The sequence below is a fragment of the Tachyglossus aculeatus genome, chromosome 20 (assembly GCF_015852505.1).
Source record: "Tachyglossus aculeatus isolate mTacAcu1 chromosome 20, mTacAcu1.pri, whole genome shotgun sequence".
NCBI classification, from domain to species: Eukaryota; Metazoa; Chordata; class Mammalia; order Monotremata; family Tachyglossidae; genus Tachyglossus; species Tachyglossus aculeatus.
In genome coordinates, this window is record NC_052085.1 from 4,466,265 (window position 1) to 4,490,251 (window position 23,987).

The 23,987-nt window shown below is 40.9% G+C and overlaps 1 protein-coding gene across 2 annotated transcripts in view; it reads left to right on the forward strand.

Moving 5' to 3' along the window:
• The window catches only part of BRCA2 (BRCA2 DNA repair associated), a 48,082-nt gene that overhangs the window by 3,278 nt on the left and 20,817 nt on the right, over positions 1–23,987 (forward strand). For both annotated transcript variants that reach the window (XM_038762153.1, XM_038762154.1), the window contains exons 2-12: positions 156–266; positions 3,001–3,252; positions 3,610–3,721; positions 4,965–5,020; positions 5,116–5,156; positions 6,520–6,631; positions 7,079–7,128; positions 8,490–8,595; positions 10,578–11,687; positions 16,663–21,747; positions 23,295–23,390. In XM_038762153.1, coding sequence (XP_038618081.1) covers positions 156–266; positions 3,001–3,252; positions 3,610–3,721; positions 4,965–5,020; positions 5,116–5,156; positions 6,520–6,631; positions 7,079–7,128; positions 8,490–8,595; positions 10,578–11,687; positions 16,663–21,747; positions 23,295–23,390 — 7,131 coding nt within the window. The remainder of the gene's footprint in view (positions 1–155; positions 267–3,000; positions 3,253–3,609; positions 3,722–4,964; positions 5,021–5,115; positions 5,157–6,519; positions 6,632–7,078; positions 7,129–8,489; positions 8,596–10,577; positions 11,688–16,662; positions 21,748–23,294; positions 23,391–23,987) is intronic.

The window sequence follows — 23,987 nt, forward strand, 5'->3', positions numbered from 1 at the left end:
GCAACCTCGTGCAGTCTCTTTAGTTTTGCAATGCTGGGCTAGACAACTCACCCCGGCTTGGTTTGTTTTCAGCTTAAGGACAAGGAAAACAGGCGCCAGTTCTGTTTCTAGGGTCCCTTTGCCCATTTACCACAGATTGCCTTCTTACTTTGCAGATTTAATCACCACCTTTACCACTGTGACTTTTATGAGGAAGAAAATGCCTGTCGAACCCAAGGAAAGGCCAACCTTCTTTGAAATTTTTAAGGCTCGATGCAGCGACTCAGGTACAGCTCTCCGTGTAATTGGGTAAAGTTCCTGGCCGAAATGACTAGATTGGAAACATTTCTACCTGTCGGCTTAGCAGGACTTGTGAAAGGAATGAATCAATATTTCATGGGTTAGAAATCTGGTTCGCCCCCAGCCTTGTGGATTTTAGTTCTAGTATCTGTAGAGTGGTGACCTGGTCAAAACTGGAAGTGGATCCCCCCTTTTCCTCTCCTCCCCTCCCCATCGCTCCCCTCCCTCCCTCTGCCCTACCTCCTTCCCTTCCCCGCAGCACTTGTATATATTTGTACATATTTATTGCTCTATTTTATTTGTACATACTATATTTTATTAATGATGTGTGTATAGCTATAATTCTATTTATTCTGATGGTATTGACACTTATCTACTTGTTTTGTTGTACGTCTCCCCCTTCTAGACTGTGAGACTGTTGCTGGGTAGGGACCTTCTCTATATGTTGCCGATTTGTAATAATAATAATAATGGCATTTATTAAGCACTTACTATGTGCAAAGCACTGTTCTAAGCACTGGCACTGTACTTCCCAAGCGCTTAGTCCAGTGCTCTGCACATAGTAAGCGCTCAATAAATGTGATTGAATGAATAAATGAATCCAGGTTTACATAATTGGACGTCCTTTATAAGATTATAAGGTGCTTGAGGACAGGAATTTTATCATTATTTCCCTTTATCGTGGACCCCCAAGCTTTCTGCACACAGTTAGTGTTCGGTGAATACCATTGATTGGCTGAATCTGGGGATGCTCCAAAAAGTATCGGAGAAACAGTGTAGCCTAGGGGAACGAATGAGGGCCTGGGTTCTGATCATGGCTCCGCCACTTGTCTGCTGTGTGTCCTTGGGCAAGTCCCTTAATTCCTCTGCCTCAGTTCACTCATCTGTAAAATGGGGGTTGAGACTATGAGCCCTGTGTGGGACAGGGACTGCGTTCATCCTGATTACCTTGGATCTACCCTAGTGCTTCGTACGGGGCCTGGCACAGAGTAAGCACTTAACAAATAATTTTTTAAAAGTATTTGCCCCCTGGGATGTGGTCCAGAGAGCAGCGTGTCTAGCAACACACTTCTGCAGTGTTGCCACAGCTGCAGTATTGCAGGTCCCTTCTGAAGTGAGGGGTGGAATTCAGAGGACCAGGGGATTTCTGAGACTGAGTCAAATTGGGCTGGGCTCAGGGGTAACTCAATCCAGCACAGGCAAAGGCCCCAAGAAACCTGTGGACCAGTCCAGTACAGGGCCCTCTATTAAACTAATTAGTGGTGTTTACTGAGTGCATACAGTACAGAGCACTGTATTAAGTGCTTGGGAGAGTGCAGTACAATAGAGTTGATAGACATGATCCTTGCCCACAAGGAATTTACAGTCTAGAGAGGGAGACACATATTAAAATAAATTACAGATAGGGGAAATGACATGCTATAGGGATATATATGTAAGTAACAAGGGGCTGTGGATCAAGTGCTTTTTTTAAATGGCATTTAAGCAGTAACTATGTGTTACACACTGTTCTAGGTGCCAGGGTATATACACGTCAGGTTGGACACAGTCCCTGACAGTCTAAGTGCTTAAAGGGTAAAGATCCAAGTGCCTAGGCGATCAATCTAATATATTTGAGCACTTACCATGTGCTGAGCACCATACAAAGTGCTTGGGAGAGTGCAGTGTAACAAGACAGAGTTGGAAGACCTATTCCCTGCCCGCAAGGAGCTTAGTCTAGGGGGAACATAGGAAGGCGAGTATGGGAAATGAGGGTTTAGCCTAGTCAGGGAAGGCCTCTTAGGGAGCTGTGACTTTAGAAGGGCTCCAAAGTTGGGGAGGTGGGCCAGAAGTCTGCAGTGAAGTAGATGAGATTGCAGGACCGTGAGTACATTGGTGTGAGAGGAGCAAAGTGTGTTGGCTGGGTTGTGACTAGTCCAACTCCCACAGAAGGCAAGTGGTAGAGTCAGGATTAGAACCCAGGTCCTCCAACTCCCAGGCCTGAGCTCTTTCCACTAGGCCACACTGCTTCTTAACCATCCCGTATTAATTGAATCCAGCGAATCCATTGTCATTAGCAATGTCTGAGGAATCCAAGCTGCCCCATTTCACCCCCTGGCCCAAGGCCTGGGAATATGGGTGAATTCAGAGCAGCTTCAGGAATTCTGAACCTTGTTAAAGACAGCTGAAATGTCCAACATGGTATTCTCAAAAATAGAGGTTTGGTGGCTCGTTTTCCGTGGTGTTTTCTGAAGCAGCGTAACAAATGAAATCATACCTCACTCCAGTTTAATATGTTTATATTATGACCTTTTAATAAATTTGAGGTGGTGGAGTCCTGGAGGTGACACATTTTTCAAACAAATTCTAAAGTTTGCCAACCTGGCTGCATCGTGAGTTGCACCCAGGAGTGGTGGGGAGGGAAAAGTCAGTTGGGCAGGAGAAGAACTAATTCCTGATTCTGGTTTCTCATCTGAACCTTGAAACAGGTATTTTTGTGCCCTCTTGAACCCATCCTTGATGCAATCATTGGAGCTCATTTTTGTCCCAGGTCAACAGTAATCCGTGAGGCTGCTTTAAAAGCGGGAACTTAAGTAGCCGTTACCAGCCAACAGTCTAATACCTTGTCTTTTGTTTTCCAAGTCTTTCTCACTCCAGTTGAGTAACAGCAATTGAAGTTGGGTGCCACCACTTAAAGCATAGTTCGAGTGAGGTGTGATTTGTTGCTTGATTTTCTTATAGATCTAGGGCCAATAAGCCTCAACTGGTTTGAAGAACTTAGTTTAGAAGCTCCACCTTATCATTCCACGACTTCAGAAGATCAGGAATGTAAAACTAGATCCTGTGAACCAAATGTTTTCAAAACACCCCAGCGGAAACCCTCAACTTATAGTCAACTGGCTTCAACTCCGGTCATCTTCAAGGACCAAAATGTGACTTTGCCACCTGACCCTTCCCCCATGAAGGGTCTGGATCAGTACAGCATAGAGCCACGTGAGTATCTGCTGTATGATGAGCCAGATGTTTTTAATTGCGCTATATATGTTTATAAGATGAGCCAGAATCACCCTACCTGTGAACCGTGATTTCTTTTCTCTGATACAGACAAGTATATTTGTTAACTCCTGTTTATATTTTTCTTGTAAAAAGAATCTGAAACGTGCTTTGTTGATAGAAACTGACCAGAAGTGGATTTGATTATATCCCCATTTTCCAAAGCCTGCAGCAAAACAATCCCAACGTAGATCTGATTTATAAATACCTTGAGAGGGAGAGAGAGAGGCCACAATCTTTCTCTATAACCCAACACGGCAACTGACCGTACACTTCTATTGTTGTGCCCTGTTGCAGGCAAGGATGATGCAGATAACAAAGATTCCAAAAGAAGTCATGGCATGACAGGGACTAAACTGCATCAAGTAAATGATGTTTCCAGCCCTCTCAGTTCTTTTCTCAGTGAAAGGTATGATAAAGCTCTGAATATATTCAATATTCTGCATTTGCTTTGTGTTTCATAGAAGTTATAACTTGCATTTATACAAGATTACCCTTTGTTTAACCTAATTTTAGTTAGCATTTTAAATTGATCATCTCTTAGAGAGCATACAAGTTTTAAAGTACACAGTTGTTCAGTTTGATAACCACCTGTTGGTTTAGTACCAAATCTACGTATTCTATTGTACCCCTCCAGGTGCTCAGTATAGGGCTCTGCATGTAGTAAGTGCTCAAAAAATGCCACTGATTGATAGGTATTGGAATTACTTCGTGGCATAAACCAAACAAAAATCCTGTTTCAGTGTGACAGCTATCATTGTAGACCTTGGTGATTCAAATAAATAGTAAAGTCAAAAACTTAATTTTTTAAGTAGTTAAAATAAATACTGCAAAAGCATATCATCTTGCGGAGAAAAAAATGAACATAGAACTTAACCTTCCCTCTTTATTTTCATTGTGGAGAAAATGATATTGCTTAACACTATTTCATTTGGTTTTATGTATCAAGAACATTACTGCGACATTGTCTCAGGCCACACGTTAAAGTCTGGCTGAAGTGCAAGTTGATTAAATCGCTACACCCTCATAAAGAACACTTCAGTCTCATGAATGGAGAAATGTAGCATTGAGGTGAACACCCCCGCCCCACCTTCCCACCTTTTACTTGCTCGGTGTAAGGTTGCTGTTGTTTCTGAAGGAGTCAATGAAAGATAGTAGCGAGGAGAACATAAGGTGATCAAGGTCTGAGGTGATAACTGAGGGTGAGAGCAGTGAAACCTAGACCAGAAGGAGATAGGCCAAAGCCCTGCTACTAGGTTTTTCCAGAGACTTAGTTGCAGATGATAAGCTGAGGCATATATTATAGTTAGCACACACTCCGTATTTATTGTGAATCTAGTTACAGCCTTAACATGTGAAATGAGGGCATCTGAAATATAATGCGATTATAAAATCCCATTTTTCCCAGTTAAATCATCAGTCATTTCAAGATGTGAATTTGAAGAGACCACATATAGAGAGCAGGGGAATTTTACCACCACATAAAAGTTGACAAAGGATATATTTTGGTCAGCAGTGGTCTACTGAGTTGTTCAGCTGAAAGGATAATTGTATTTAAAATGGGGTTACTTGGACAGAAGTGTAAACTATCATAATATACTTTAAGCTGTTGACTAATGCTAAAAGGCTTCATTTTCAATTTTTGGTTTTAGTCCAACTGTTTTGCAGAGGCTGTTCACAACTCCCACGCCACAGAAAAATAAACCTGGTATGAATAAATAATTTGTTCTATTTGATCATATTTTAGTATTTGCTAACTTCCATATCTTGATGTAGTGCCTGATTGTTCTCATTATTTTTCAGTAATATGTGGAAGCTTATTTTGCACTCCAAATCTAACTGGGGTAAGTATTCCTTTTTGGCTTATTTCAATTGTAAAGTAATTAGGTGTTTTGGAAAAAAAAATACATGTTATCTCAAGTGAGAAGAACTGTTGCCTAGTGGATAAAGCATGATAAAAGAGGACCTGGGTTCTAATCCTAGATACGCCACTTGTCTGCTATGTGACCTTGAGCAAGTCACTTAACTTCTCTGTGCCTCAGTTATTTCATCTGTAAAATGGGGATTAAGGCTGTGAGCCCCATGTGGGTCATGGACTGTGTCCAACCAAATTAACTTAGATCTATGCCAGAGCTTAGTGCCTGGCACATAGTAAGTGCTTAATAACTACCATTAAAAAAGTGTGCCTTTCTTCTGAAGAGCTGAAGCTATTATAATAATATCCATGGGACAGGTGTTATCCTCATTTTGAAGCCTAAATGAAAACAAAGAAGACTTAAGTGACTTGGCTAGAGAGCTAAGACTAGAATCCAGAAGTAGGTGGACTGACTTCAGCCAATCAGTAGTATTTATTGAGCACCAACTGTGTATAGATCATTGTGGTAAACACCTACTGTACAATACAGTTAGAAGAAATGATGACCCCTTTCCTCAAAGAGCTTACACTGTGGTAGGTGTGGGTTTGTGAAGACCTATGTGCCCACCTGGCCCAAAAGTGCTTATGTGGTAGTTGGGGGATTTAAAGTAAGGAGGTGAGAAATTAATTGAGAATGATTTCCTGTAAGAGATGTGATTTCAAAAGGGCTTTGAAGATGGTGAGAGCTGTGAACTGTGAATATGCAGATGGAGGGAAGATAAGTAATGGGAAAGTGGGAACAAGACACATGGAGAAGGTTTAGCATGAGAGAAAAGATGAGTGTGAACTGAGGTGTCTGTGAGAAGAGACTGTTTAAATGGGAGGGAGATTGCTGATTGAGGGAGTGTCTTAAAGCCAGTCATCAGGAGTTTCTGATTAGTGCGGAGAAGAATGAGTAACTATTGGAGGCTATTAAGGAGTGGGGACATGTGTGCAGAATGCTGTGTTAGAAAAATGATCCAGGCAGCAGATGGAAAACATATGGCCCGGAGAAGAGAGAGTCAAGCCGGGATATAGTCCCTGGACTGGTGTGGTGGCCTTTGATTGAAGACGTGTTTGTTTATGGGAGGATTGGCAAAAGTGAAAGCCACTCTTAGGTGTGTAAACAACAAACATGACCGCACAACAAAGGACATTCTTTGGTGTGGTGATGTTTGACCATTATGTTAATTTCACTTACAGTGGTGGCTAATTTGAACTTGAAAAATGTGTGTGCGTGTACGTGTAAGTAAAACATAGAAGCATGGAAGCAGGCTGAAATTAAGTAATATGTTAATTGGCTCTCTTTCCAGTTTCAGACCCCAAGACCTATTTCCGAAAGCTTGGGAGCAGAGGTGGACCCAGATATGTCGTGGTCAAGTTCTCTAGCCACGCCCCCGACACTTAGTTCAACTGTGTTACTAGGTAATACTGATGGTCTGCGTTGTTTCAAAAATATAGGAATGAATGGTCATGCCCATTGACTTTGGGGATTATGTTTAAAGGAAACTGAAAAATAGGGAAATAATAATATTTTGGTGTAGATTCTACTGCTAGTTTAATGCCCCATTTTTTAAAATTTGCTTCAGCTTTTTTCGCTGTGGTTTAACATTGATTTGACTAGTTTCGCTCAACTCTGCAGATAGATACCTGCGCGAGAGTTAACTGAAAGTGGGCTAATAGTTTCCAAGAAATCCTGAACTTTTAGAATTTGGGGAGTTTTATAGCAGCATAGAGCTTAGTGCTCCCTAGCTCTGCCCAAATCTGCTTCAAGACCTAGTGTAACTGATTTAGACATTGGACCAGGGTGCATCCAGCTTTATGAGTCTCTAACCCCAAGTATAAGTGATTTTATTTCCTTCTTCTTTTCAGCCAAAGATGATCAAGTTTCTGAAGCTAAATTTGCTGATGGTGACACCAGTGTAAGTAAACGTAAGGAATGAGATTTATCCTGAAGCTAGTTGATATTAATTTTGCAGTTGATTTTTGAAAAATGTGACCTGCCCAGATTTGGGATTAAGCTTCTAGAAAAGCCTGGTGAGTTTATATGACTTAGAGCCCTCGGAGTTAAATAGGGAGGACTTTGTGGCAGAAGAGGGCTTTGAATGTGGGGAGAGCCGTGGTCCGTTGGATTTGGGAAGGGAGAGAGTTCTAAGCCAGAGAATAGCGTGAGCAAAGGGAACAGAGGCGGGAGAATCGAGAGCAAGGTATCACTAGATGGTTAGTGTGAGAAACAGAGAGCAATTTGTTGAATAGTGGGTGAAAAGAGCAGTTAGGTTGGATGGGGCAAGTTGATCAGGACATCCTTGAAGCAGATGGTGAGGAGTCTTTGATGCAGGGGGAACACGAGAAACCGTTGGAGGGTTTGGAAGAGAGATGTGTGCCGACCGTGTCTCAAGCTGATGATCTGTGCAGCAGTACATCGTATAGATTGGAGTGGGGAGAGGCTGGAGGTAGGGAGATATCAAAGAGGCTACAGGGACCGGAATGAGGGGGGCCGGCGGGGACCAGAAGCAGGGTGATAATTGGAAACATTTTAATGATCCAGAGACACAGCCCTGGATAGTGCTCAGGGAAGCTGAAGATGGGTGACATCTTCGTGTGGTAGGGACTGGCCACGTTTAAACCTTATCAGCCACCCAAATCAGGAGTATCGTTTTAAAATTCAGAGTTCAACCATATATTCAATTGTATTTATTGAACGCTTAGCGGCGTGCATAGCACTGGACTGAGTGCTTGGGAGAGTACAGTATAACAAAGTTTATAGATACGTTCCCTGCCAAAAGTGAGCTTGCAGTCTAGTATCCAACAATTTTTTTTGTTCAGAAAATATTAGTTGTTATGTACAAACTTAAACTCTTAATTGACCTTTGGTAGCCACTGAAATAAAATCCCAGTCAATCATATGAGAAATGTAGCAAATTTGATTTTTAGAAATGTTGGGGTTAGCAGGTCAGTTCTCAGAAAAACCTTCCTGGCTTCATTCTCTGGGTTCCAAACCTGAAGCCTTCTACATTGAACTTCACTCAAGTCCGATTAAACAACAGCAGTACTTTACACCCTTGAGAGTCTCCCCACTCTTCCAGTTCCACCCTAGTCTTGTTCCATTTTTCACTCTTTCTCCTCTTTCCATTGATTTTTCAATTAACTAGAATCCCAGGTTTCCTGTGCCCAAAAGGTGTAATGTTGTTTTTTTAATGAGGCACAGCTCTATCATTTGAGTCCCAAGTGTGGAAAAATATTGTACTTGGAATCTGTACATTGATTTACTTCTTTTTTGCAGATGTTACAAAAAGTCTTCTTAGACCATGGGGAAAACCCAAGAAGAAATGGAATGAACACCTCTTCCGGAACAAACGTGAATTCAGAAACTGACATCATGGATCACGGTAAATAACTGTGTTAGGCTGGCTACTTCACAGAAATAACTGCTTTGCTCCAGTTTGGTTAATTGGGTCTTCCTGCCATCATTAGCAACCACTGGTAAAATCGACTCATTTCTTCCTTTCCGGTGAAGTGGGGAAAAAGCCTCACAACTGACCTTTTCTTATGTAATAGACAATATTCTCTCCAAGTTGGCTCTGGAGGACCTCCAGGGTCACAGTGGTTTATCTGGCGAATTTCAAAGCTAAAATATTCTGGTGATTAATCAATAGCATTTACTGAGCACCCACTGGTTGGGAGAATGCAGTGGAATTAGTTTGCATGAACACAGTTCTCAAGGGTTTTATAATCTAGTGGAAAAGATGAAGGAGAATCTAATGAGTTAAAGCCCCATAGGGTTTCCTGGAGAGAGGAAGGGAATGGATTTGTTGGAAGGATAAGTAAAAGAGCCTAAGGCTGGAAACTATTTAAAAAAACACAGATTGGTAATTTAGTGAATAGGATTCCTCAAACTTAGTTGCTAAAAGAGACGTGCTGGGTGTAATTACCAACAGAAAAATTCCTTCAGGCTAGGCCATTTTTACCCAACTAGAATTCAGCAAATATTCCTCTGTGAGAGGTGAGTACAAAATCTAGGCAAATGTGGGCTGCTTCTTGTTCATCTTATGATTAGCAAACACACAGCAGGAGGCAGGGAAGCCAGACATCATCATCAATCATATTGAGCGCTTACTGTGTGCAGAGCACTGTACTGTACTAAGACATCAATCAGGGAGAAACAGATAAGATCAAAACTGTACACAGAGACCAAAAGTTGTAGGTAGAGAGCATCTGAATGATAGTTGTACCTGATTTGTGAATCAAGCCCTCACTCACTGAGCACTGGCTGTGAATCTGCCAGAGACCTTAATTAATCCAGGAGTTAGGGCCTTGAGACTTTTCTGCTCCTCTGGTAGAATTTGCTCCCAGCAAATTATGGGGTCTTGTACCTTATCACAGGTGTTTGAGGAATTTTATGAGGTGAGACCTGAAGGGGTTGGGAAGACTTTGGAGATTCAGGATGTAGGAGGAAAATAGATCTGTGGGAGAGGATAGGTGGGCAAGGGGTAGTTAGTGGTGACTTTGGGTTTGTTGGGATCTTTGGGAAGAGGGACGGCTGGATCCCTTTAAAAGCTTAAATTGGATGAACCATTAGCAAAACTAGCAGCTGTCCTGTTAAAGGTTTCATTTGCCCTGCCTATAAGATTAAAAACAAAGTTTTTTATTAGGAAAAAGAAGGAGTCTATAAGCCAAAGTCACTGCTGCTGAGTTGTGAGAATTCAGCCAATTATCTATTTTCCCTGTCCTCAGTCTAATCCTGGGGAAGAGGAAGAACAAGGTAGAAAGTTAGGAACTTTTATGGGAGCAGTGTAAATCTATAGAAGGAGCTGCTAGAATCCCTCTAATCTCAATAAATATTTCTTTTTAAATACTATCTCTAAGACTTAAACTTATACAGGAAGTCTTCAAAGAGATGACTTACATAGCTTCCAACTATTTTTTCAATAGCATATGCTTGATAAAAATACAAACATTCACAAATTTGGGAATGTTTCTTGTGCATTAGTTTCTTGCTTGGAGTGGAAAAAGCTAGATGGTGTGAGTATGATTCTCCCTAAAGGCAGAGGGAGATATAGACTCGTCAGATTCTCAAGGTTCTTTCCATTCTCATTAGACTGTAATATAATTATAGTTTAAAGCCCTCATCAAGACCAGTGAGGTTTCAGTTATTTGTAGGAGAGGAGTTATTAATTTTTCAAAATGTTTTCGTCTTTTAGATTCCATATGCTAGTGAATGAATCTGTCCATCCAGTTATTAGAATGACAACAGTACTTATGAGACAAAACACTTCCGTGTGTTTTGTGTGTGTTAGCCAAAATTAAATGATACACATAGGCTTTTATAAGTACCCGATGCTATTTTCTATATTTGTGTTTTTAATTTCAGAGTTGGAAAAAATGTTAGATGGTTCATTTGACGATGTGAACAGTTGTGAGGACAGAATTGAACATGACAGTGAATCAGCTTGGAATCAGAGTGAGCCCAACAACCTGGAAGATGAAGTATATGAAGCAGCTAAAGATGTACTTCCTGGAGAAGGGGACCTTCATTCAATAAGTTATGCCAGTTGTAAAACTAAAGAGGACGGGGGAAAACATTTCAACCAAATAAGAGCAACTGAATGTAAAGACACTGAACACCAAGCTGAGAATGCTGAGCATGCAGTTGCCCATGAAACTGAATTCAGTTCCAGTGTGGCAAAAAATAAAGTTCAGCAGCCTCTTGAAAGCGGGAATGGCAGCTCCTGCAAGGAAGACGTGACATCTCAAGCCTCTGAGTGGTCTCAGTTAAACCTTTCAGGGTTCGATGGCACTTGGATGGAAAAAACCCCACCAACTCACATTTCCTCTTTGTCAGAGAGACTCGCTGCTAAAGCTGGAGGACAAGTTGCTTCAGACACTTCTTTGCCAAGCACTCTGAGTCCAGACCGTGCCCAGAAGTTACCGAACGTTGACCCATCCGTAAATACGAAGGATGACAAACAGTGTTCTCAACCTCATCAAGACTCTGTTCTAATGTTAAAACAAACAACCCCTGAACCTTCTCCTGCAGCTTCCCCTTTCCAAAGTATCAAAAATGTAACGCTCCAAACAAAGCAAGACTGTGAAAAGACATCCAAGGCGGATTTCTTAAGCACAAATCCCACAAGTTTTAAAGACCCTGAAACGCCGGAAACTAGATTGGAAAGCCACACGTGTTTGATAAAAGACGGTTCTCGTTGCCCTCCAAGACCTGATCCGTTGGCTATAAATTCAGATGGGAATGAAAGTTGGCCAACTCCTAAATGTAACCCTGTGACTTTGAAAAGTACTGGTATAATATCTAGCTTGAAAAAGAAAACAAGACGATTTATTTATGCCGTCAATAGTGAGTCATCTTTTCAAGAAGAAAAAATCCCGGAAAATCAAGTTACAGGATCACCTCATTCTTCTACATCATCCTGTTTGGAGTGGAAGTCTTCTGTGGGCCCTCAGGCACATTCCGGTATTGATCCAGGTATTGTTTTTCTTTGCTCTAAGTGGGTGTGAGTTGTAACCTCCTAAACAGTCCTTTTTTTAAAGGTATATTGCTAGGTTCAGTGTGTCTTTTGAAAATTCAGAAATGAAGAAGGAACCTATTTGTGTAACTATAACCTTGTAGCGTCTTGCCACAATGTAAAAACTATTCAAAATTTTGCATTATTACCATAATAGGTGCTCAGATCCAATTTTAAATAAAGATGAAGCAGCGGGGGCCCAGCACGGACCTAAGTTTTAATCTCAGATTTGCCATTTACCTGCTGTGTGACCTTAGGCAAGTCACTTAAGTTCTCTGTGCCTCAGTTTCCTAAACTGTAAAATAGAAATTCAGCACCTCTTGTGTTTTTTAATGGCATTTAAGTGTTTGCTATGTGTCAAGCACTGTTCTAAGCACTGGGGTGAATAAAGGTTAATTGGGCCAAATACAACTCCTATCCCAAATGGGGCTCGCAGTCTGAGGAGGAAGAACAGGTCATGAATCCCCATTTTGTAGTTGAGGAAATCAAGGCACAGAGAAGTTAAGAGACTTGCCTAAGGTCACACAGGCAAGTGGCAGAGCTGGTAATAATAATCTTGGTATTTGTTCAGTGCTTACTATGTGTCAGGCTGTACTAAGCACTGGGGTAGTTACAGGCTAATCAGGTTGGACACAATCACTGTCCCACATAGGGCTCACAGTCTTGATCCCCATTTTACAGATGAGGTAACTGAGGCACAAAGAAGCGCCTTGTCAAAGATGACACAGCAGACAAGTGGCAGAGGTAGGGTTAGAACCCAGGTCGTCCAACTCCCAGGCCCATGCTTTATCCACTAGACCACATTGCTCTCCCTCCTCTTTGACTTTTAGGCCCGTGTGTGACCGTATGGAATCGGGACTCAGTCTGGCTTGCTCAGCTGTTGCCTGTCCCGGTGCTTAGAATGGTACTTGACACATACCATAAAAAGGGTAGTTTTCATCTTTAAATGAAATGTTGTGAGACCGTTCGCATTTAACTGGGTGAAAGATGCTGCTTCTCCGAAGTTTGTGGCAATGAAAAGCTGGAACGAAAAGCTAGTTGCTGCCTCTCCCAGACACCCCCCTCCCAATGTCCCAATTTCCTTTAAATTGAGGCCAGTTCCCCTTATGTAGAGATTCAGCCGGACCTCTCCCGGCGAGACCAGAAGTTCAAAGCTAATCTGGCCCATGCCCCAACGGCCTCGACTTCTAATAGTGAGGCTGCTACAAAGATTAGATCTGAGCCCCCTTAAATAACCTTCCAGAATAGGACTGTAAGATCCAAAGGAGTCAGGAAGGAAGGTGAGGTAGGATTTTAGCTACTTCTCTGAACTGCCACCTATTCTTGCGGGAATGAAAATTAGAGGGGGGAGCCGAGTCTAGGTTAGCAGTTGGTTCGTTTAATTCAAGCTGTCCGTGGGATCAGCGTGGATGGGATCGGTGGATTAAAAGGAAGCCACGTGGCCTGGTGAATAGAGCACATGCCTGGGAGTCAGAAGAGCCTGGGGTCTAATCCCAGCTATGCCACTTGTCCGCTGTGTGACTTTGGACAACTTAATTCACTTCTCTGTGCCTCAGTTACCTCATCTGTAATGAGGTTATTTCCCTTCAAGGCCCTACTGAGAGCTCACCTCCTCCAGGAGGCCTTCCCAGACTGAGCCCCTTCCTTCCTCTCCCCCTCGTCCCCCTCTCCATCCCCCACATCTTACCTCCTTCCCTTCCCCACAGCACCAGTATATATGTATATATGTTTGTACATATTTATTACTCTATTTTACTTGTACATATCTATTCTATTTATTTTATTTTGTTAGTATGTTTGGTTCTGTTCTCTGTCTCCCCCTTCTAGACTGTGAGCCCACTGTTGGGTAGGGACTGTCTCTATATGTTGCCAATTTGTACTTCCCAAGCACTTAGTACAGTGCTCTGCACATAGTAAGCGCTCAATAAATACGATTGATGATGATGGTGATGATGATTTATTTATTTTACCTGTACATATCTATTCTATTTATTTTATTTTGTTAGTATGTTTGGTTCTGTTCTCTGTCTCCCCCTTCTAGACTGTGAGCCCACTGTTGGGTAGGGACTGTCTCTATATGTTACCAACTTGTACTTCCCAAGCGCTTAGTACAGTGCTGTGCACACAGTAAGCGCTCAATAAATACGATTGATTGATTGATTGAGGATTAAGATTGGGAGCCCTATGTGGATCGGAGACTGTGTCCACCACAATTACCTTATATCTACCCCAGTGCTCAGCACAATACGTGGCTTGTACTTAACAAATACCACAGTTATTATTATATTATTATTATTACGTGTAGGTGGACCTTTGGTAACTGGCCATGAGTAGGTTGGGGTGCTGTGCCTAAGCAGCTTTTGGGAGGAGAAATTCCCTTTCCTTCCTACCATGGGTGTCAGGGGAAGAAGTGTGGTTGTGTGCCTCAAGTTGAAAAACTTCCAGCTTCAGCCTTTAGGCAGGCATGATCCGATGTCCCGATCCAAGTATGTTGCCAATTTGTACTTCCCAAGCACTTAGTACAGCACACAGTAAGCGCTCAGTCAATACGATTGAATGAATATCCTGAGCCCTGCTCATCGCTACACCTCTCACAGCAAGGGTTTGAGCCCCCTTGGTTTGGCTCGCCTCAGCTTTACTAGGCCATGGCTAATCCTCAACCCATTTAAACCACAGCTAGAAAATCAATTTACAGAATTCATGTCATCAGAACCAAGGAGAATTTCTTAGTCCAAACTCTGCCACTTAATTTGCTAGTAAAAAACACCTGTTCTGGTGGATACTTCAGTTAGAATTGGCTGAGGTAGGCGACCAATTTGGTGTGCAGTAGATGTCCTCCTGCTCCCAGCGAGAAGTAAGCTTTTATCAACTTATAGAATACTTTGATGAGAAAGCCAGGGGGGAACTGACGATTGTAAACTTTGAGCCCTGGTTATTGGATCGAAAATGGAATACTAAGGAAAACAGAATATGTATTATCTGCTACCCTTTTTTTTCCTGTAAAGTGTTTGTTATGCTTAATATCGTATTCTTTAAAAGAAACAGGTCGCTACTCTCTCAGTGAGGGCTTACTTTCCTGGAACTGATTATGGTTTTATTTTTACCTTTTTATGTATTGATACAGTAAACCCTTGTTAATTTGTGGACCTGAAAGAAATTCTGAATTTAAAGAGCTTGATAAAAGTGTCTGAGGAGAATCTTTCAAGTTTATTTTTTATACACAGAACTTGTGAACCATCAATCAATCAGTGGTATTTATTGAGCACTTACTATGTGCAGAGCACTGTACTAAGCACTTGGAAAGTACAATACAACAGAATTAGCAGACATGTTCCCTGCCCATAATGAGCTTTACAGCCTTAGAGGGAGCTTCCAGGTAAAGGAAACTGAAAACAAGAAATTTTTTCATTCTTCTTCCCAAAAAGCAAACTGGGTCATTCATAGGGATTCATTTTGTATATGTTTATTGCTCCCATTCATTCATTCAGTCATATTTATTGAGCACTTACTCTGAGCAGAGCACTGTACTAAGCGCTTGGGAAGTACAAATCAGCAACCTATAGAGACAGTTCCTACCCAACAACGGGCTCAGGTACGGCAGGATCTAATAAACCACATTTACACAGCATAGCTCCCAAATACAATTGATAGTTGGAATATTGTGGTTTCAGAGAACACTTGTTACATCACACCCAAACTGCAAAAGAATAAAGTTGCCCTTTCATTGTAATGCATGCCATTATTTATGGAGTGGTTTAGCAGTAAGGAGTACTGAGAAGCAGTATGATGTAGTGGATAGAGCACAGGGCTAGGAGTCAGAAGGTCATGAGTTCTAATCCTGCCTCTGCACTTGTCTGCTGTGTGACTTTAGGCAAGTCACTTCACTTCTCTGTGTCTGTTACCTCATTGGTAAAATGGGGATTGAGACTGTGAGCCCCACGTGAGACAGGAACTGTGACCAACTTGATTTGCTTGTATCCACCCAGCGCTTAGTACAGTGCCTGGCACATAGCACTTAACAAATACTGTAATTATTATTTAATGATAATATCTTTATTAATAATAATAATACTTTATCAAGCTCTAAATTCAGAATTTCATAATAATAATTAATAATAATAGTAATAATAAATGAGTCTATTTTGCAAAATGGAATACTCTAAATCAGTGGTGGCTTATATATGCCCATAGCCTTCCTAGATAAAAAAGGGATTGATCGGAAGAGGAAGCTTTTGTTCTGTAGTATGGTTAACCAGAGTTTCACTCCACTTTCCCACTCACAAAGTGATAAGGTGACACCCTGGAAATAATGAGTGGAAAGGGAAGGGTTGATTTTTCCTGTTCCCTTCTCAACTAGAGAGACCAAGAGGTAGATAGACTGGATGGTTATGCCATTCTGAATACACAGACACCCAGGAATCCATACCACACATGAAAATGCAGGAAGAGATTCACTATCACATCCTCCCATGAGACACCAGACGAACACATTACACACCCATGCAAAGACTCAACACAAAGGTGCATGTAAATAATTCTGTCCACTTAAGTATACATTGTTCTTGATTATTTTTAAAATGAGAAATATCTCAAAAATCTCATTTCTCTCTTCAGACATGTTTTGTATTAAAATTGTTTTCCAAGAACACATATGTTCAAGATGGTTTTACTGTGCTGTATTTTCTTTCAATTTCAAAATAACAGTACTTTGTTATCCCCACTGCAAAGCTAGTCAAAAGGAGATGTGATCATGAAAGTGATTTCAGAATAAATAATTCCACACTTTGAATTCTGATTTTCAACCAGTAAGGTCTTACTCTAACATTCCATTTTTACTGCTGCTCACTTTATTCTTCAAGTATCATTTTTAATGTGAAAACCACTCATTTTTAAAGTTTTTATAGACTGATTATATTTCATTTTTGTTGTTCACAGATTTATTGGGTGCCTCTGCCAGAAAAGAGTGTCTGCTGCCTGAGGCCGACGGACAGACATTAAGCAGTCCTTCCAAAGCAATGTGTGGTTTAGACCGTCCACCTACCGAAAACAGCTTTTCCAGAAGTACAGTAGTATGCCGGGAGTTAGAATATAATGAAGCAAGAACTAGTGATAAACCCCGTTCTGCTACATCATTTGAAGTCTGTGAAGACTCAGGGTTTCAACAAAGCCATTTTAATGACCTGTCAAAAAGGCAAACAGTTGCAAGTATAAAAGACAAAGCCAAGACTGCAGCAGGTCTCCTAGCAAGGAAGCATTCAGAAGTGGGACTTGGGATGATTGAACGTACTGTTCACTCTCCAAAGGAAATCAGGACTTCAAATGTGAATCCAAGTACTCTTATTTTAACTCCATCCTCCAATAGTCCTCCTTTGCAATCTTCGGATATTATTTCCAGAGCAAAGGAGTCCTTTTGTAAGAAGAAACTGGAATCTGAATTTAGGAAAAAGCACAAGGTCAGCTGTGTTGAGAATAAAGCCAGTCCTCAACTAAATAATATCGCTGCTAATAATTGTACTGGAAAAGAGACAGAACACCAAACTGGTTTTTCAGCTAGAATTTTGAAACAAGCCCAAGGGAGGCTATCTGGAAAATGCAGAGAAGTGACACCACCTTCTATAGACAGACTTACAGAAAGGCAAAGAGACTGCCAAGAGGCAATTTCAGAAGTGACAACCGTTAAACCAAAATATGGCTTAAATAAGCTTTTGCATGACGGTACCTTTCTTTATAAAGCTTCAACTAGTAACACAGATGTTATGGATAATACCGGAGAAATATGTGAGTCAAACTGTAGTTACCTAGAAGAATCTGTGGGTGAAAATAACACCAGTGCAATTTATGCAGAAATGGAACAAAAAGAACCACCCCAGGAGTTGATTACACAAAATTCTTTTTCCTCAAAAGAGGTCCCTGAACATATTCAGAAGGGCAGTTGTAGTATAAAACAGGCTCTAAAAATATCTGGTGAGGATACTTCACCAAATAAAGACTTAAATTGCAAAAGCTCTTTTAGTTTAGGGTTGAAATCAAAAGGAAGTAATGGTGGTGACCCAAAGAATTGGACAAGGACTTTTGAACCTGTTTTAAATCATAGTGTTAGCTGTGGCTTCCAAACAGCTTCCAATAAAGAGATCAAACTCTCTGAAAACACTGTTAAGAGAAGTAAGATGTTATTCAAAGATATTGAAGAACAGTATCCTAATAGTATTTTTTATGCTGAAAATGCAAATACTTCAACCACAGTTGACTTAGATAATGCCCAGGAATCTTTAGTTCAGGGAAATAAACTGAACCCAAACTCTTCCCATGCTTTTGATTCAAAGACAAGTTCCACCAAACCTAAGGATTTGCAGGATAACATATCTGTTGCTAATAGTGAAAATACTGTTCTGCCTTTTCAACCCTTGTGCATTCAACAAGACCTTGAACTGAAGCATTGTTTAACAGCCAGCCAAAAGGCCGAAATTACAGAACTTTCTACTATATTAGAAGAAACAGGGAGTCAGTTTGAATTCACCCAATTTAAACATCAAGGTAGCGCAGTAGAGAATAATGCAGTTGAACTTGGGAAAAATGATGAAGATGAGTTAGTGAATTTGAATAGCACTTCTGATGTATTGAAAGGTGTTGCATTTGATAACAGTTTCATTCCCCGTGTCCATGGAGGCAATGGCGAGGTTCCCAAACAGGTGGAAACGAGTGTAATTTCTGAAGATAAGGTCAATATTAAACAGAAGACAGTTTATTTTCAGAAAAATATCAGTGACGGAAATACCTTTGCTGATGTATTAGGAATAAAAGAAAATGAGTTTAGAGGTTTCCATTCAGCTTTTGGAAGAAAGATGGTAGTTTCTGATGTAGCTTTGCAAAAAGCTGCAAAGTTGTTTAGTGATATTGAGGAGATGAGTGATGAAGCTACTTCTTCTGAGGTAAAATCTAAAATTGGTTCCAGTGAAAGTCATATCTCTATTGTTTCTGCATTTGAGACAGCAAAGGACAAAAATGATAAAGATATAAAAGAAAAAAGTGCTAAAAGCCTGCACACATCACCAACTAATATTGAAAATATTGTTTCTGTTGAAAATACTGAAAACTGGGGGGAAAGCATGCAAAATGAAGGGAGAAATGACTTTCCTTTTCAGAGACCACCAGGGATTAGTAATTTAAGAGACTCTATTGACTATAATAAAAGCAAAGGCAAATACTGGGTTCATAAAGAAGAAAGTGGAGAATCATCTATTGCTCAACATAATGCTGTCTTGAAAATGTCTGTTCAATTTTTAAATCAAGAAAACACTCAAGCTAATGAAGGTTTATCAGATTTAACTTGTTTAGAAGCTGTTAAAGCTGAAGAAATGTCTTCTCTAAATACTTCAGATAAAATGAGTGACGTGGCATGTAATCCAGAGTGGCAGAAAATGGAGGGCACAGTAAGTTCCCCTGAGCCTCAGTCCTTTCAGACTGCCAGAGGTAAAAAGATCCTGGTCTCCACAGAGTCACTGAAAAAAGCCCACCTCTTGTTCAGGGAAGAATACCCAGAAAAAGAATCAGGTGGTTTTTTATTTCCTCTTCGCCAAATGGAAAGCAGAGTAACTAATGAAAAAATGGAAAAGTTTATCAAAGAGAGAATCACCACAAAAGAAAGCAAAATTCCAGAAGAAGCGATCCTTGGGGCTACAGAAAACCAACTGACGACTTTGCAACGGGAGCCAAATCGTGAAAGTGAATATTTGGGAGAGCAAAGTGTAATGGGTTTCAAGACCGCTAGCGGAAAAAATGTCAAAATTTCCGAGGAATCATTGGCCAAGGTAAAGGACATTTTTGCTGAAGAAAATCCAATAGAAAAGCAGACGATGAGCACCCTTCAGTACCCTGAGGTAGGAGCTTTACGAGAAAGAGAGAGCATTCACGAAGGCTTTGCACACACTTCTGAGACACTTGGATTTCTTGGCAAAATTGGTGAAGAAATGCCTGATTCTGAAGATGATGATAATAATGAAAAGAACCTTATTTCTCAAAACAAGGAAGAGTTTCCCAAGCTCCTCATTGAAGGAGGCCTGTGTAATCAAACGGAAGCGCTTAAAGCTCCTAGTACAGTTTCTTTAGAAATAAAAGTATCTGGAGATATGGAAAAAGGAACTGAGAAGAATTGTTCAGCTTCGTATCCAGAACTGTTCATTGGGAAAGCCAAGACTGCCTCAGCTTTAGAATTTTGCACAGGCCATGGTAAGAGAATTTCTGTGAGCGAGGCTGCACTGTTTAAGGCAAGAAAATGGCTTTCAGAGGGAGATTTGGAAGTTGCACCAAGAAAAGCAGATGCTTCAGAAAGTACGTTATTCTCTTCTGCTGCTGATCAGAACGTGCATTTTGAAGTAAGTCCTTCAAAAAATATTTTAACTCTGAAAGCAAACAGAGCCAATAGCCATGAAAGACAAGGTTCAGTTTACTGTATGGATGGTTATATTTCCAAAGCCAGTTTTTCCAATTTGCAGGGTAGTGAGCTCTCAAATGGTTCAGATTTGAATACGGATTGCAATTCGGAATATGCAGCCAACATTTGTAGTGATACAGTAGTAATAAATTATACTGTTGGCAGAAAAGGCTCAACTAATTCCCAACTGACATTTCATAATTTAACAGATGCAAATAAAAAATCTTCACCCATTATGAATGAAGATACTAATGTTCAAAGCCCACCAGCTCCTTCTGAGGTGTGCTCTGCACAAAATGTCGTTAATATTAAAACATCCACTGGAAAGACAGAATTTAAGTCAAATCATTTTGAGCTAAAGCCAGCTACATTCAGGCCTGCTAAAACCATCCCCATTTCTCCAGAAGCAGTAATTAAACCAAAAGAGATATCCCCAAATACCTGTAACATAAGGCTAAATATTGGGACTGAATCTGAAATTTGTCCAGCTGAAATAGTGGCAGGGAATATAAGGACACTGGGCAGCCCAGAGAATATTACTTTCCCTCGCTCTCCAGGTAGAGAGAGCAGTTATGCAGATAATGCAACTATACATATTGATACTGCCAAAAAGGAAGAAAATGCAGATAAACAAGCACTGAGAAAACCCCAAAGTTTGTTTGCAAATGCAAGCTCTGAGGTGGACTTGGGAAAGTCACGTTGCCAAGCGAATTTTAGAACTTATGATTTCTGCCAAGCTGAGCTGGGAAAACTGCCACCATTAGGACCCGTTGCAAGAATAAATCAGGCTTTTAATACCGCAAGCGGAAAACCCGTGCGGGTATCAGATGATTCATTGAAGAAGGCAAAGCAAGTGTTTTCTGCAATAGAAAATCACTCTGAGCAACTGCCTTTTATAACATCCTTCAGAGGCACTGAAAGTCATCCAGAGAAGGTCGTGGACGAACGCAATTATAACAGAAGTAAAAAGCCCCAAATGTTACCAAAGCAGAGCTCGGGATTCCGTACAGCAAGTGGAAAACAAGTCCGAATCTCTGAAAGCTCCCTGGAAAGAGCTAAAGGGATGTTAATGGAATTTGATCAGCTAGACGAGGAATACGACATTGCGCCTAGTCAAGATGTGACAAAAGCATCTGCTTTTCATTCTCGTGTTGCTAGCGACCCGTCAGAAGGATGCATCCTAAACTTCCCAACTAAAAAAGACCTCAATAAAGACATTTACTCCAATTGTTATGTTGAAAGAAAATCTTCAGATGACAGCCGCGATATCCAAGTTTCTCCTAATGAAGATGAGCAGCTATCTCTCACAGAAAATGAAAACCTTCTGAAAAGAGATGTCGATTCAACTCTGTCCAATCGCCCCGTCCAAGCAAGATTAGATGTCTTTCCCCCTTGTTCCAAAGCCACAGAGAGAGCTCTGGAAACAGAAGCAGCTGCAAGCGCCAAAGCTTTCATGGAAGATGAGCTCATGGGCTTGGATGTAGCATATCCCGTCAAACAGTCCCTCTTTACTTACCCAAACGTTGAGGGACGCATCATGCTATATCCAAGAATTGGGAAAAGAAGATTAGAGGAGCATGACTCACATGGTATGTACCAAATTCTTTCAGTAATTCCTGATTTGCACTGATCCTTTTACGTGGGATATTGTGGTTAAAATCTGCTTCAGGGATTGGGATCCTTGTTTGTAAGCAGGGCTGTTGGAAGCTTTTCACGCTTATTACATGCTTGTCTGCCCCGTGTTGAGTGGAATATTATTGGCTTATTTCTCAGCTACTACTTTAATTGGATGCTGCCCCACTTTTGGCATGTATTTTCACCTGTGCACAGAAAATTTTATTTTTAGGAACTTCAAAGTGAAGTTATTCTTGATAGGTGCATCCGTAGTCTCTGAATACCAACTCTGTTAAAAACTCTAATGCTATCCCATCCCTTCCTTAGGTAGATCAGAAAAGACTGCCCGGTCTCAGAAATCAACAACCATCTCTATTATTCATCCTCCCTCCCAACACTTTCCAGCATTAAAAATCCACATGTAGATATCTTTGAACTCTGTTACATAAGCAGGGAGAAACAGAATTCATTTCCTTGGTTTTAAGCTTCTTGAAAGATACTGGGAGAATGAGAAGGTTTAACCAAAGGGTACAGCCTGGCGGCATATGAGAAACTGCATGGCCTAGTGGAAAGAACGTGGACTTGGGCGTCAAAGGCCCTGGGTTCTAATCCCAGCTCCGCCACTTGCCTGCTGTGTGACCTTGGGCAAGTCACTTAACTTCCCTGTGCCTCAGTCTTCTCATCTGCAGAATGAGATTCCGATGCCTGTTCTACCCCATGTGGGACCTGATTATCTTGTATCTACCCCATTACTTAATACAGTGCCTGACACATAGTAAGCACTTAACAAATACCAATACAATGTGTTATTTTTAAATGTATGTACACAGATAATACACTCCCGAAAAGTACTTGCCCTAAGCATACAAGTGCTCCATCCACATGGCTTCCTTTTATAAAATAAATAGTAGGTAGGTTATCACACTAAAAGATATTTTTCCTTCTGAAGTTTCCTTAATATTTGCTAGTTTACTATGCCATTTTTTCCTGTAGGATATAATAATAATGATAACCTTGAATTTGTGAAGCACTTTTATTTTTCCAAATGCTCTCCCATCAGTTATCTCACCCTTTTCGTACCCAAGCCCCATGAGATAAGGTGAGGCGGGAATCTGTATCCCCAATGTAGATCATCATCGATCGTATTTATTGAGCGCTTACTGTGTGCAGAGCACTGTACTAAGCGCTTGGGAAGTACAAGTTGGCAACATATAGAGACAGTCCCTACCCAATAGTGGGCTCACAGTCTAAAAGGGGGAGACAGAAAACAAAACCAAACATACTAACAAAATAAAATAAATAGTAGATGAGACCAAAGCACTGAAAAGTAGATACCTCTGTAGGGCTGACACACAACTAACTGGCTCTAGAACTCAGGTTTCCTAACTCTCATTCCAGTGCTTTTTCCAGCAGATCACTACTACTTGTCAGAGAGTTTAATTCTAACTGTATGCTGTTTAGGCCGTTTGTGTGTCCTGAATGGAGTTAAAAGTTCAGTTTTAAAAAATAATTTTCATTCCAGGAGAACCTTCAATTAAAAGAAAATTGTTGCCCGAGTTTGATAAAACAATGGGGAAAGAAAACTCTTCTTTAAAAGCATCAAGAAGCACTCCAGAAGGTAAACCTTTTTTTTTTTTCCTCGAGGTAGGGTGGGGACAATACTGTTTTTCCAGGAAATATGTATTTTTTTCATCTCCAGGGACCTCTCATGGGAAAATGAGTTCTGGTGGCTTGTGTCTGCTAGTCCGAGTCTCTCATATACATATATTGAGAGAGCCTCCTATGTCTAAACCATCTTGTATTTGAACTATAAATTGAATTGTCATGAGGGTGATCAGTGTACTCACTGGTGGTTTTGAGCCTTTATTAAAGAGACTACCCTATTGGTCTGGAGGTCTTCCCTGAAGTCCCAGATATGTCCTTTCATTTTACCCACACTCCCACTCACATATCAATCAATCAATCAATCAGTCAGTAGTTTTTGAGTGACTCTTAGGTGCTTGCCATCCTATTCAGTGCTTATAGGCCAGTTCCTTATTGGGCCTTGCAGAGTTCTTGTGATAGCTCCCCACTGTCGGTCATAATAGCAGCACCCAGACTGTCCCTTGAAGAGCTCCCAGTAGGCTCCAATTGATAACCTTTTTCCTGGCCCATTTGAGATTTATATCGGGATTCTTTCAGTGAATGAGTGCTCAGCATGCCTCTTCAAAGAGTG